We start from the raw sequence: 14,743 nt of genomic DNA on the forward strand, positions 1-14,743 counted from the left end.
GCAAACCCTATTGTAAGCGTGTTTCTGGGTGTTTTTTGCTAGGGTTGTCAGTGATATACGCTGGGGCTAGCGCTGATTGGAGCATCATTAGCATCATATTCCAGTGGGATGAGATTGAATATTTATGTAGACACAGGGCAGTTCCCTCCACCTTGGCCCAGTTCAATATAGAATGAGACCAGGCCTGTATAGTCCGGGGTCATCGGCTTTCCAGCGCTTCGGGATAAGCCTTTTGGCCACTACTAGATCTAAATCCAAGAATCTAGTAGTGGCTGTGTGTTTTTTGTCTCTGGCGAATACTCCCATTATGCAGGCCTCCCTCGTATTTGAGAGTTCTATGTCAGTGTATGTGGACAAGTGTTGTATCACTCCCTCCCAGTAAGTCCGTAGTGTAGGGCACACCCATATCATATGGGAGAAGTCTGCATCATTAAGCTTACAGCATGGGCAACATGTATCTTGCCTGTGGAAGTATTGATTGATTTTGTCTGGGGAAATGTATGGTCTGTGCAACAAATAGAACTGGATCAAGCGGAACCTTGCATTCCTGGAGACCGATGTGGGGCTCGTCAGCATCATATTCCATTATTTGGGTGTGCATGGATGAGCCAGGTCTGCTTCTCATCGGCTCCACAAGGGTGTTAAATCTATTGCGGATTTACTCGAAGTGCCTCCACAAACCATTTGGTGAGATGCCGTCCCGTGCCCAGCATGTGTATGTATAGCAACAAAAGGTGTGTCTGTGGCTCCAGTAGGATGTCTCCTAAGTGATGCCGTAGTGTGCCCACCCAGGAGGCATGACGGAGAAAGAGTCCCGGTGGGACTCTCTTCTCATGCATCAAAGTCTCATATGACATTAGTGTGAATGCCCATCTCGTACTACATGTTCAGCTGCCTTAACCCTGCCATCTTCCCTTGGCATACCTAGTATTGGAAGGACTGGCACATATGGCATGGTCTACACCAGCAAAGGGAGAGATCTAGGCGGTTTAGTGCATGGGTGGAATATGTGGAGGAGTGTGTCTAGGGTATATGGGGGACCAGCCTCTGCCGTGTCTGCCAGGTGTGATTCTGCCATCCACCTGGCTACCCATTACAATTGGGACGCCAGCTAGTAATGTTCCATATTTGTAAGGCCAATCCCCCCTGGGCCAGGGGTAGAAACAACTTTGTGAGCGCCACCCTACAGTGTGATCTATTAAAAAATGGGGTCTCAGAGCGTGCTCGGTATTGAGCAAAAATGATAATGGTAAATAAAGTGGTAGGTTGCTGAAATGATATTGAAGGCGTGGAAGCACCACCATTTTAATAATCGCCATCCTCCCCGCCACTGGAAGATTAAGGTCTTTCCAGAACTCTATTTGCGATGTCAGAGCCCTGATTGCTCTACTGAGTGCAACTGCCACGTCACTGTAATGCTGCTGACAGTGAGGTGGGGGTCTTCTGTGTGGGATAGAAAGGGGAACAAGCATGATTTTCCCCAATTGACTCTCAGCCTGACAATTTTGCAAAGAGCTTGAGGGTGTCGGGTAAGACAAAGGGCTCCTTCCGGACATCCCTGATATATAGCAGAATGGTGTCTGCATATAGCGATATGGCATGCATGTCTCTGCCCATTGGGATACCCCAGTGTTCCCCAGATGCGTATATAGCCAGTGCCAATGGTTCAATGGCCAGGGAGAACATTAGCGGTGAGAGAGGGTAGCCTTGTCTGGTGTCTCTACAGATCTTCATAGGTTGTGAGAACAAGGTGCCAGTGTGGACCGTTGCCACTCCATATAGCAATTTAACCAGGCTTAGAAAGTATGGGCCAAAGCCATACCTCGGAACCACATCAAACAGAAGTGGCCACTCAATGGTGTCAAAGGCTTTTTCCAAGTCTAGGACCAGACAACCCGATTCTGGCCAGTTAGGTGGAGCAAATTTCATTACCCAAAACAATCTGTGTATATTGAGGGAGTTGTTGCACGCTGGGACAAACCCATTCTGGTCCTTGTGTATGAGGTGAGGTGTGAGTAGTGCGAACCGCCCTGCCAGAACTCCTGCCAGTATTTTATAGTCCACATTCAATAGTGCCAGTGGGTGGTACTATCCTAATTGTGTGGGATCTCTGTCAGGTTTTGGAAGGGTAATCAGTGTGTCCTCAGTAAGGGAGACTGGTAGATTACCCCTTGCATACTAATTCTTTCCAGTTCTTGAATTAAAGGTTCTTCCATCATGAACGGTATTGTTCGGCATTTATGTACTACAGGTTTGGCATTATCTTTCAGTTTTACTTTATGTTGAAAGTTTTTCAAATGCCTTAAAGAAGAAGAAGAACCTTCTTTACTACATATATCTTTCACACATTACTCCTACTCCAAATCAATCCCACAGCAAGGCAATTTTATATCCTCTGTTTTGTCATTTACTTGGAATCAAATTTCTTCCGATCATCATCACCATCCACTACACTATTTACAATCTTATTACTCAGATCTCAGCATACTCAGGCAAAATGGCCACTGTGATTACAGTTCCTACATGCTGCTGTCCTTGCCGTACAATTCATACTATTTGCTAAATGCTCTGCACTTCCACATCTGAAACACTTCATTCTGTTTTCTAGATTAGATTATGCTATAACGTACTTGTTGGTTGGTGCATCCTCCCTATTCTTGTTCTCTGCCTTGCTGCTCAACCAATGCTGATGTCATTTGGAATGTTGACTGTGTTGGTGTTTGAGGAGAATTCAGTTGGAGTGGATGGTCTGAGCAGCAATGAGGCTGTTCCTGGTGGGGCATTACATGGAGCTTACCATCATCTTGTAACTTATATTTGATCCTGTAACCTGACAAATAAACCTACAAATTGTTTTCTACACAACCTGTCTACGAGACATTCTTCATTCTAACACTGGCGACAATTTGGAAGAACCTACGTGTATGTTACTTCAATGGGATTATGGACTATGAAGCTTTAAGGCTTTTCAAGAAAAAGGAACTTCAAGAGAACTTACAAGATGGTATTTGAGGAAGCTGGCACCCCTTAGCCCCACCAGTGACCACTCCATCGGTCGCCCTACTAAGTATGTGCCAGTTCCTGTTGGACTATCATGTTCTCTACCTTACTGCATTGGAACAAGAACAGTTACTGTGGGGTTTGCTGCCATATTTCTGCCTTAGACATGTTGCTCCTGTCCTGCTGCCTGGCGTCTCCAACAACAAAAGATTTTACCAGAGCATCAACAGGTCCGAGAGCCCTGTTAATGCTGCACGCTGCACATTTGCATTTGGACTACATGTGTCCTTGCTATAGTCGTTGGAGAAGCTGCTACTGGTTTGCTTGCAGAGGGCACTGAAGTGACCGCTCTCTGGCATCCCAAAGTAATTGGAATCAGTGACATGTGCTGGGGATTGGCAGCTGTGAACTGAGAACACCCCTGGTGTGCCGTCCATCTGATTTAAAAATGCAGAGGCTGGTCATGCCTCTGAACCAGCGGACCGTTTGAACATGGATGTGTCTCAAATTTGAAGAGTTGGGTGACTTGGAATTGACTTTCTCCCACTACATATGCCTGGAGGACCTTTCAGTCACCATGTTCCCTAGCATGTCTGGACAAGTTGCAGCTATCGTACAGTGATTTCTGCATGCTACACTAGCTGATGTTTTACTGACTGAGGAGACATGAGCACAGAGGTGCACCAGTGCCCCTGGTGAGGCGCTTTTGGCACCTTTATTTATGTTTAAGTTAAGTCTGGATGAGGCTGTGGCCATTAGGAGCGCACGCACCTCTTTCATTTAAATGTGTAAATCTAGCGCGAGCAACCTCACCTGTTACTGTACACACGCAGCTTCTCGAGATCAGCTTGTTCATGTCATTGCCGCATTTCTGGCCTGCTTTTACACGTTTGCATGCACGGACATGCTGGCAGCCACCCGGCTCACTGTCGTGCTGCGTGCCGCCATTTTGTGGGTTTGCAACATCATACAAGCTGATTTGCAGTTCCCTGCCTTGCCGTCTACGCATCGTCTTCTCAGTGCTGATAAAGTTAATGAATACCGCGTCATTTCCGAGCAGCAAATGTTACAGCTACTCTCATCACTTTCAAGATCTGCAGTTTTCCTCCTAGGTATGTGTGTTCACAGAGGCAGCATTGTTCATATAGGCAGCATTCTCCTTCACCTTGACTCTGTCATGGAGCGTGTGGTAGTTTTGTTTCAACCGCCGGTGATTCTTTTGCTTCATTGCGTGTACAATTTTCTTCGTAGTAAAGCTCCTGACTTTCCTCATTACCGTGTGCAAAGGTCCATTAGCTGCGCTCCGGATAATTACTGTTTAAAAGCTGGATGTTATGTATTAAAAATACTGAGTTGCAGATGCATTTCATATAAGGACTTCGAATGAGAGTTCGCTCACTGGTGCTTCCAGTGTCTTTTCTTGCTCTTGCATTTATATGCTTTTACTCTCTGTTATGGCTGTGTTAATCCTTATTTCTTTTCTTTGCTGGAGGTTGTTTTTAAAGGAACATGTTCTTTTCTTGCATAATGTGTGCTTTATTGTGTGCTTAATATGCTTAATGTGTGATCTTCTAGCATCTTACGGTGTTTCTTTAAATTGTAATTCTTCTTGTACTTGGTTCTGTTTACACTTACTGGGGCTGAGGTTTTGTCTTCTATTTCATAGGGAGCTGTGTTCCCCTATAGAGAGGTGTGTTCCCCTATTACAGTATGGATATTGATGTTCTGTTTCTTAGGGAGGTGTATTCCCCTATAGGGAGGTGTGTTTCCCCTATTACGGTGTTTTAGTTTCATAGGGAGGTATGTTTCCCCTATTACTGTGTTCAGTTTCAGAGGGAGGTATATTCCCCTATAGGGAGGTGTGTTTCCCCTATTATGGTGTTCTATTTTCATAGGGAGCTGTGTTTCCCCTAATACTGTATTCAGTTTCATAGGGAGGTGTATTCCCCTATAGGGAGGTGTGTTTACCCTATTACGGTGTTCAGTTTCATAGGGAGGTATATTCCCCTACAGGGAGGTGTGTTTCCCCTATTACTGTGAGTTTGTGGGTGGTGAGTACCCAACTAATTCGTTTCCCTAAGGGATGGGGATGGGGCTCATACTTTCATTTGCTTACTCTATTTTCAATTAATTCTAACTATTTCTTCCTGGATGTTTATCCTTGTGTACGTTAGCAATGTAATGTTGTTCTTTTGTGCCTTAATGCATTTAAAAATCTTTTCTATTTTCTGGCATTATTTGTGTTTAGTTTCCCTAAGGAAAGGAGATGTGCTATAACCTACTTGTTGGTTGGTGCATCCTCCCTATTCTTGTTCTCTGCCTTGCTGCTCAGCCAATGCTGATGTCATTTGGAATGTTGAGTGTGTTGGTGTTTGAGGTGAATTCAGTTGGAGCGGATGGGCTGAGCAGCAGGGAGGCTGCTCCTGGTGGGACATTGCATGGATTTTACCATCATCTTGTAACTTATATTTGTTCCTGTAACCTGACAAATAAACCTACAACTTGTTTTCTACACAATCTGTCTACGAGACATTCTTCATTTTAACAGATTTCTCTCTGTTAATTTGTTTGGGTTGCTCTTTCACTTTTTTGCTTTCTAAAACTTTATTATGATCAACTTCATTCACTATCTTTTTTACAATCCAATATTTGTTCTACACATTTTGCTATATCTATTGCATCTTTCAAATTAGGATTCCAAACCAAGAGTTTCTCCTGAATTTTAGAATTATTAATGCAGGGCACCAACTAATCTCTGATAAGAGAATCTGTATATTCGCCAAACTCACAAGAGTCAGATAAGCCACTTAAAACAGTAATGTAGTTGGCTACCTTCTCATTCTTCCCTTTAGACCTACCAAAAAACTGATGTCTTTCAAGAACAACAATTAACTTTTCTCTGATCTGTTGCTCTAACTTGTTAATATTACACATATATACATCGATATACATCGATATAAACCGCACCATAAGACATTCATAAACCTTCCTACCCTCAATGCCAAGGTAGTGTAATTATATATGTTGTTTTCTAACAGCTGAAAATGTATCACCTACTATAGCAATTATATATGACTTGAACTTTTTTTACATCTTTTCCATGGTAAAATAGGTTCACATGTATCTGATAAAGATGGAGTTTTTGATTCATGCTGGATGCAGCCATGCTGGCAAAATGAATGTATAAAATGAGAAAGCACAATAAGAAAAAGAAATAATTAAGAAAAAACTTGAATAGATTAAGCTGTTTTACCGTAGCAAAGAGTAATGAGTATTACTCTAACTTTGCTCAATCTAATGCCAGAAATATTACTCTTAGTATCACATAAAGTATAAGTAAAAAACAAAAACTGACTCACAACTCTCCAGAATTAGATACTGATCAATAATAAAGGGTAAATATTCCCAATATCCGATGCTCCGCATGAGGTGACAATAGCAATGTTTGTCAGAAACAGGTAGCAGCCGATACACTCAATGCGCTGCCCAATGATCCTGTCAGCAGTTTGTAGCAGCTGTAACACTCGATGCACCAATATTTGCCAAAGTCTAGGAAAGACGAGAGGAATTCCTGTCAGAAACTTGCAGTGGTCGATCTTTCCAAAGGTTTCTCAGAACAGTTCTTTATGGAACAATGTGTAACTAGAACGTCCAACACAAAATTGTCTCAGCTTGTGAGAAAGGAAAAAACTTCCTTTGGAGTAGCTTCAGATGAGGTAAGCTAATATTGTACGACACGTTGTAAAAACTCCTCTAGACATAGCAGTTATTTAAAGTTCCTGCAATATACGCTTTGTATACAAGCTTTTACAGAAGGTTGCCTCCAACTGGCATGAAATTGATTCCAAGTGTAAGAACTGTTATCATCTCACAACATTCTAAGGGTGACAAAATGAACATGATAACAGGGGGTAGGGAATCAGGATGTACTGGTATGACTATGTATAGATAAAATATATAAATATGCCTAATACACTAAAATAGAGAATAATAATAATAATAATAATAATAATAATAATAATAATAATAAATTGAAGAATAAGATACAACAGACTGCATTGCCCTCTTTAGCATGATTAATTCTAATAGTAGAACTTGGGCTGTGATACACATAATAAGTCGCCTCAAAATCAGTAACTGCCCAAGTTTTCTGGAGACAAATTATTGTGGCCTCTTCATAGGTCAAGAAGTGCGATTTAGAATTATCGAGCCATGCCGGATTCCACAAAATGAGGGATACTATATTTGTACATAGAATAATATTCCTGGATTCGACATTTATTACTGTCTAAGGCGCGAGGGAGACATAACCATAAAGGATTGGACTTCTGCTGCTGGGATACTGGGTTATGCTCAATTGATTTTATTAGAGGCAGAAGCTGCCATTATTATTGAGTGTGCAAGATTTTGTAGAACCTGTGGATTTTCAAGAGACTTCTTTTTACCTGACCTCAGAATATCCTCAGTCAGATCAGTAGAGCCCATCAACTCTTTCTCTTGCATGGAGAAATGTAGGCAACTTTTTACCGAGAATGTATCAGAGCCTGATTTCCAGAATAGGCTCAAACACAAAACTAGATGAAAAACACTCTACCATAGGATGAATCATTTCTAACAGGGAAAATCATTGTGTTCCCATCTAATGTCCCAGGGAGCCATGACCAAAAAGGATTGGAATTCATCTGATGGGATATTGGACTATATTCAAGTGATTTTATCATTCCATTAGAGGCAGAATCTTCCACTTTTATCGAGCATGCTGTGGATTTTCATGATAGTTCTTTTTACCTGACTCCGGAATATCCTCAGGCAGCTCAACATTTCTTGCATGGAGAAATGTAGGCAACTTTTTACAGAGAATATATCAGACCGCTTTTTTCTAAAGAAATCCAGATTCCCCGGAATACGAACAAGCACAAAACTAGACCAAAAAACACTCTACTATAGGATGAATTCACCAGAATTCGAACAAGCACAAAACTAGACCAAAAAACACTCTTCTGTAGGATGAATGATTTTTAACAGGGAAAATCACCATATGGATTTCTGTCAAAGTGAGGGATTTCAGGATAGGAAAAAGATGGAAGAGTTTCAAAATATTGTCTCTATTCAATGTGCCAATTTCATCTGGAAAAAAGGAACGACATTAAATATTAGGAGAAAAATTATCTATTATATTTGCGTATAGATTGGGCTTAATATTAGGAATGCAGTATGAAGAGGTTTTGCATTGAGACAGGGTTTCTTCTGGTTCTTGAGAATTTAGAAAAGGAACGCAGTGAGTTCAAATTAAGGCCAGAATTAGCTTTCACAGAAGTGTTCTTTGCTGAAACTGTTCTCATCAAAGGACCTCCTATCAGTGGGACTCCAACAGATCCTTCAATGTGGGACAGCTCCAAAAGAGACTTTTTTGTTTAAATTTTCACAGGCAGCAACTAGATCATCTGGAGAAAATTTGACCCGTCTTTCATTTTTTTTTCCGTAATCCATCCTTTTTGCAGTTTTCTATTATTCTGTCTTAATTTCCTAGAGTGGAGTCATGGCACATTTGACTTGTGATCGAATAGATGTTTCTAGGCCCAAGTCCTGAGCCTTAATGATCTTGGTAGAAGACATTTCTGAATTTAAACACCCTGTTTTCTTAGGCAAAACTTGTTGAAAAAAAGTGGAATTTGAGGTGTGGAAGATAAGGCTCTTCGGGTAAGCTCTAGAACATCTATCTAAGCAACAAGTACCACCATGTGTGGAGAGAATAAGCTTCCAAGACAATAGACATCATTGTTTGTATGCTTTTTTCCTTTATAATGCATTTACTCAAGGACGACTATAAGGCTTGAATGAAAGTATTTTTCTCCTCTTTTCTTTTTTCTATCTCAGGCAGGTGAAGGGGGCTCAAAGCCCCTTTTGATACCCCGCCTTAACAACATCTTGTGTTATAGTCGTTAAAATGTCTGGAAAGGAATTCCAACTCATGGTCAGAGTTCAAAGTTGTTTTCCCCAATGATTTTAAGATCGATTCCAAAAAACCCTGAAGCAAATGGACAGTTTCAGACACAGAGACATAGTCTCCTGGTGAAGGAGGACTTTTACTTACAAGCAAGTTTGGAGAGCTAGAGAGATCCTCTACAGTGAGAGACCTGCTCTAAAAAGAACTAATGTCTCTCTGTGCGGTGGAGTGTAATCAAGTACCTTTTGATCCAGATGTACCTCATTCAGTATTTTTGCAGGCTCTCATTTATTTTTCTCCTCAGTATCCAAATTTAGTGTATCAGGGATAACAGGCATAGCAACCCCTTTAACTCCTCTTGACTTATTTAGGGATTCTGTTGTGAATAATCACTCTCTAAGGTCCCTGTCTCATCATATATGATTCCTTCCCTCCCATCACCAAGCTGTGGAAAAAAGGAAGGAATCTGCAGCAACTTGGATATAGCTCTAATATGGAATTACCTTCTTGGAGCCCAATTCAGACTTTTTAGGCCAATGGAGACTCACTCGAACTAGTCTAAGCCCTAAATATCTCTTTCAAAAAAATGTTATCAGTCATTTGTTTTAATGTATATGAGACCATTAAAGTCTTTTTCACATCTCACTGCACTAGTCTGGTCCACCACTTCACCGTAAGCTGCACCAGAGGATGCCTTCTCACTGGGATAACCTCCCTTGGATGATTTATCCCCAAATTGACCTTGTTCCCCCAGTGACCCTGTCCACCTTGCTAGGTACCCCTCTGCCCTCGCCATACTCACCACAAAGTCTCCATGAGCGGGAACCTGGCAGGCAGCATTGTGGGGATGCTGAGCTCAGTGCAGGTATTAGGCCACTACTGATCCAACAAGAGAGAAGACCTTGGGAGACATGTGGGGTACAAGCATATTTCAACTGCTCCCACGATGCATTCACAACCACCACTTATGTTCATATACCCATCAAGGTGAAAACAACGGAAGTCCTTCAAGGTGTGATTAGAGATGTTTGTTGTCTGGTAATGTCTATGGTCCCAAGAATGCTTAATGGCTTGATCAGAGTTAGTGAAGGATAAGCAGCCAGGTGAGCTGCAGCCTTGTGCATACGCAGCCCCACCACATTTTATGCAGTTCCTCTTTGAAATGCCAGAGACCCAAAAGCCCAGCACTCACCAGGAAGCAAAGCTCAAAGGGACAGTGCACACCTCTCCATCTCGTGTCTATCACTGTGACTGCCTTCAGTCGTAGCAATGGAAGATAGGGTCGGTCAAAGTAGATGGCCCACAGGGAATGGACGCCGATAAAAAAGACTTGCCAGTGAATGCTGGGAATCCCAATCGGAAGCACAAGCTGTGTCAGCCACTGCCGACCGTGTCCTTGCTCCATGCTACAACTGACCACACTGATAGCTGGCCATACGGTATCATTCCTTGGCTCTGGCAGCAGCATCAACTGTGGTCACTCCCTCCTCCTTACTCGTTGCCTTCTGCACTGCATTAGAGAGTCTGCAGCAGTTCCCTCTGTAGTCAGTCTGAGACCCTGATTTAGCAGCGAATGCTCAGCAGAGAAGTTTAAGTATTTCCTGAAGGCTTCTTTAGCTGTACTTAGGTAGCTAGACACAAGGATCAAGGTATTTTCAGTGACAGCACGATCAAAAACAATAAATGTAAGAAATATAGGCCCACGCAAAGGTTAAGAAAAAAAACTACACATTTAAAAAGGCCAAAATTAAGCATAAATGTGATTGGTCTGAACAGGGGTAATGAAAATGTGTCAAAATGTCTATGATAGCAAGGGGGGGAGGGGTGAAATATTGAAAGCCCAAAATGGTATTGTGATTGAATACTGATTCGGTATGTGGAAGGAGCATATTTTTTACATTTTTGCCAAATATCAATGTGTCAATGGCTTGCTATCAGAGTTCCTTTTGCAAACCATTGAAATGCTACAGACTCTTAAGTTGGGGTGGCAACAGATTTACATGCTGTAGTAAGTTTACTACTTTCGGTTTTCACAGACCCCGAATGTAAACCTAGCACAAAAGTGTACGTTACATTCTTCCATCCCCAGAGTAAATCAACTGACTTACTTTTTCTTGTGTGGGTGACAACCCTGCCTAAACCCATCCCTGACGCTCCCTACATCTCCTTACTCCTCCCTAATCTCATTCCCTTTAGTATTAAGTCTGCAACTTGTAAAAGAAAAAGCAAAAAAAGAGAGAGGGGGAGGCTAGGAGCAGGTAAAGGTCCAGTACCTATGCTCCAAGAATGTAAGTACCCCCTTTTGTTGACTCACCATGAAATGTAAAACAGTATGGGGGTTGCGTCACTTTTGGACCATGCAACGTGGTTCCTGAGCAATATAGCCCCAAAGGTGATTTATCATGCCACGCAAGGCAACTTTGTGTGGTTCTGAGTGGTTTGATAAATCAGGAGTAACGCGCCGCAAATCACTGCTTTGTGTTACTCTGTCTTGGGAAGGCGTTCTATGGACATTGCTTGGGTGTCCCCATGCAACTCCCATGGACTTTTGACGCATTCATAGATTTACCATTGCTGGTAGACCTACGAATGGCCCAAAATGTAAGGAGAAATATCTTTATTAATCCTTGTTACTTCCTCTTTCTATGTGTGCTATATTCTGCAGCACACATAAAAAGAGGAATGAGCCTCAGGAGATTGTTTTGTGGTGGAAGGCGCCCCTTCCAGCAGAAAAAAATTCCTACATGCAAAGCAGGCACCCTTGCACCATGGTGCAATGGCGCCTGCGTTGGCGCTGGGCACCTCATTGTGTACCAGCACTGGGAAAAGGACAGGAATACACTGTTTTGTGATAAATGTGGTGCATTCTGCCCTCTCCCTGTAACACAGTGCAGCGTTGCTTTTCTTTTTAATAAATATGGCCCTAAAGGCGCAACTACGAGTAGTTAGGGAAACATCAATCTCTGAGAAAATTGGAGTTTGTGCATGTACCGGAAATCTGAGTTCTTGTAATTACCACACATGGACCCTCAGGTTTCCAAAACACATTTCAGCAGGAAACTTAGTTGTAAATTAGGTAAATTAAGTCTTTGGTCGTTGGTTGGTTACATGACGAGGTCATAAGGTTTCAGATTTGACTTATTTTCGAATTCCATAACAAACAATAATCTAAGAACACAACGGATTAAAAAAGGATATCCAATCTTAATTGGTTAATTTCTAGTCTGTTTTTGTGAATGCGCCCTGTAAGGAACAAATTGATAAAAGTTTTCATCTGCACGGTAAAATAACTCTTAATAATATCCGTTCCAGGAAAAACAGAAGATCTATTACTGTCAATTGCGGTATATAATTGTTGATGAATTTAAATTGAAAAAGTTATACAACAAAAATATTTTTATGTTCGACAGGTCATACAGCAGCTTCGACTCTCCGGGAATGAAACTGCAGCATTGGAGGAACTCCTGGACTGGAGGCGAAAACTGTGCGAAGGACGAGGAGACTGGCAACAAATTCTAAACCAATCAGAGCAAAGGAAGGCCGTGCCTCCTCCTCCGGTCTGCAAGAAACCTAGCTTAAGCAACAAAACAGAAGATGGCGCTTGTGACACAAGGCGTTCCTCTAGCCTCTGTGATACCACCATGTAATGTTAATTTATGTATGCCTAGGACAATAAGCCCCCTAGCCCTGTCATGCTCCATAAAGAAAGAATTGCTTTTTCAGGATCATGCAGGTGTCTTTCAAAGAGCACATCAATTCAGTCTAGAAAAAATATACAGTTGTGTGTATGTGTGTGTGTGTGTGTGTGTGTGTATATATATGGGTGTCTATATATATATACACACATATATAGTATGTGCATGTCAGTTTATGTGTTTGCTCTTTCCCATGTTTCTCAAACACTGCATTATAAGCACATAATTTCTACGAGAGAATTATTTGCAAGTGTAATTCTAAAATGTAACTACGGGATTACTTTATATGAGTACAGACGGAACATCCAATTGTTTCATAAATCTCTAAGAAATAGAAAAATGTCCCATGTACATATGTTTTTTAAGTTAACACTGCTATATAATTATTGTATCTTGATGAATGGGTTTATTAAATTATATATAAATATATACATATACAGTAGTGATATACTTCCTACTAGATATTCATGTTTTATTTGCATAGCAAACAATTATTAACTTGAATATTACTGGAATTTTATATATTTATGCAAAAAGGTGCTCTTCACTCTGTGAAATACAGGTGATAAGGTCATTTCCGGTGAATATTTCTCAAAGATTACCTACAGGGCTTCAGAAAACTGTAACTGTCTGGCTTTGTAATATTTGTGTCGGTGTTAGCCACAAACAAAATACCATGTTTGAAAGCATAATTTGTCTTAGTGAATGACATTATTCTTTACTACTTATGTTTACAGATACTAAAGAACTGTTACTTTGTACTCTATTTCCAAATAAATAGAATATGAAGTTTTTAAAGCATTCTCGAATTCCTTCATTTAGTGTTTCAAGCTTTATAAATGAATTTAAACATTGTATACATATATCTTAATATAGTCGCCAAGACCCATTTCAATTGTGGTGTTTGAGGCCTTGTACTGCTGATGTCCCGGGGCCCAACCTACTGCCTTACTGTGGATTCCGTGCGACTGAGCCAAGTAGCCCTTCTGCACTTGACTCTCATAACTCAAAGCACAGCAATGTAAATAAATCAATGTCCAGCCAATAATTTTTTTCAATTCAAAGTATTTTATTTCTAACTCTATACATTCAAGGAAGTATTACGACATTCATAAGCAACAACTCAATCTCCTTGAGGTTGCGGCTCTAGTGTTTCACTTCAAATCCCTTCCCTATCTGCTCATCGTAATGTGATAGGGGTAATTATCATTCACTGATGGCCACATGCAGGGAATGCCCTTTAGTAGGCCTTTCTCAAGAGTCCACTCCGACTCTTAAAAAAGAAGTCAAAAGTGTCTATGGTGCCACAATAGCTTTAGCAGGGAGTCCCCTGTGGCTCCAAAATGAATTGTTTTAGTTATCTTGAAACTCGTGAGTCGCAACACACTCGCAAGTGTAATGCTATGGAAAACAAAATGTACACACACAACTATGGGGTTCACCACAAGAAGTGATCTACATCCAGGGGAATGTTCTGGCATATTCACAGGCATACATTGAGGCCAACAACAGAAAAAAACACTGATTATGGCGCATAACTTAGGAGTCAAAAGTATGGATGCGTAAAATTGCATACTTTTCTTTCATGTGAATAAGCAAAATTTCTGCTAAATGGTGTCAAATTACATGAAATGCAAATCTGTAATTTAGCACCATATTTGAGCATGAAATTCACCTTTTGTCAATTTTTGATGTGAGGATGCATTTTGTTCTAAAAAATAATGCAATAAATAAAAGCACCACAAACAAAATCTGCTCCCATTTTGTTGTTTGCATGTGTTTGCTGCAATTTTTACAACTTATGGTGCCCTCACAGTAACATTTACTGGTAATGGGGTAAGTATCCGGCATTTCCTAATGATGTCATGACGAGTTATGCCGGCGTAAATAAAATTTCCTAGTCAAAAGAAAAACACAACTAGACATTTCCAATAGCGGATTAGAGTTTTGACCTCATTTACACCAATTTGACGTAGGACAAAGCTGCATGTCACTTTGCTGCATTGCCTTGCGTCGAAAGAATAGGGCAGGAAAGCGCCGAATCTATGAGATACAGCACATTCCTGTCCTCTTACACTGTGCTTGCGCACAAATGGATGCC

General features: G+C 41.1%; 1 protein-coding gene across 2 annotated transcripts in view; it reads left to right on the forward strand.

Annotated features, from left to right (window-relative positions):
• Window positions 1-13,605, forward strand: part of MYO16 (myosin XVI) — a 2,357,781-nt gene extending 2,344,176 nt beyond the window's left edge. For both annotated transcript variants that reach the window (XM_085622905.1, XM_085622906.1), the window contains exon 35: window positions 12,358-13,605. In XM_085622905.1, coding sequence (XP_085479031.1) covers window positions 12,358-12,594 — 237 coding nt within the window. In that variant the 3' untranslated portion in view covers window positions 12,595-13,605. The remainder of the gene's footprint in view (window positions 1-12,357) is intronic.
• Window positions 13,606-14,743: the final 1,138 nt, after the last annotated feature.

Source organism: Triturus cristatus, chromosome 8 (assembly GCF_964204655.1).
Source record: "Triturus cristatus chromosome 8, aTriCri1.1, whole genome shotgun sequence".
Taxonomy (NCBI): Eukaryota; Metazoa; Chordata; class Amphibia; order Caudata; family Salamandridae; genus Triturus; species Triturus cristatus.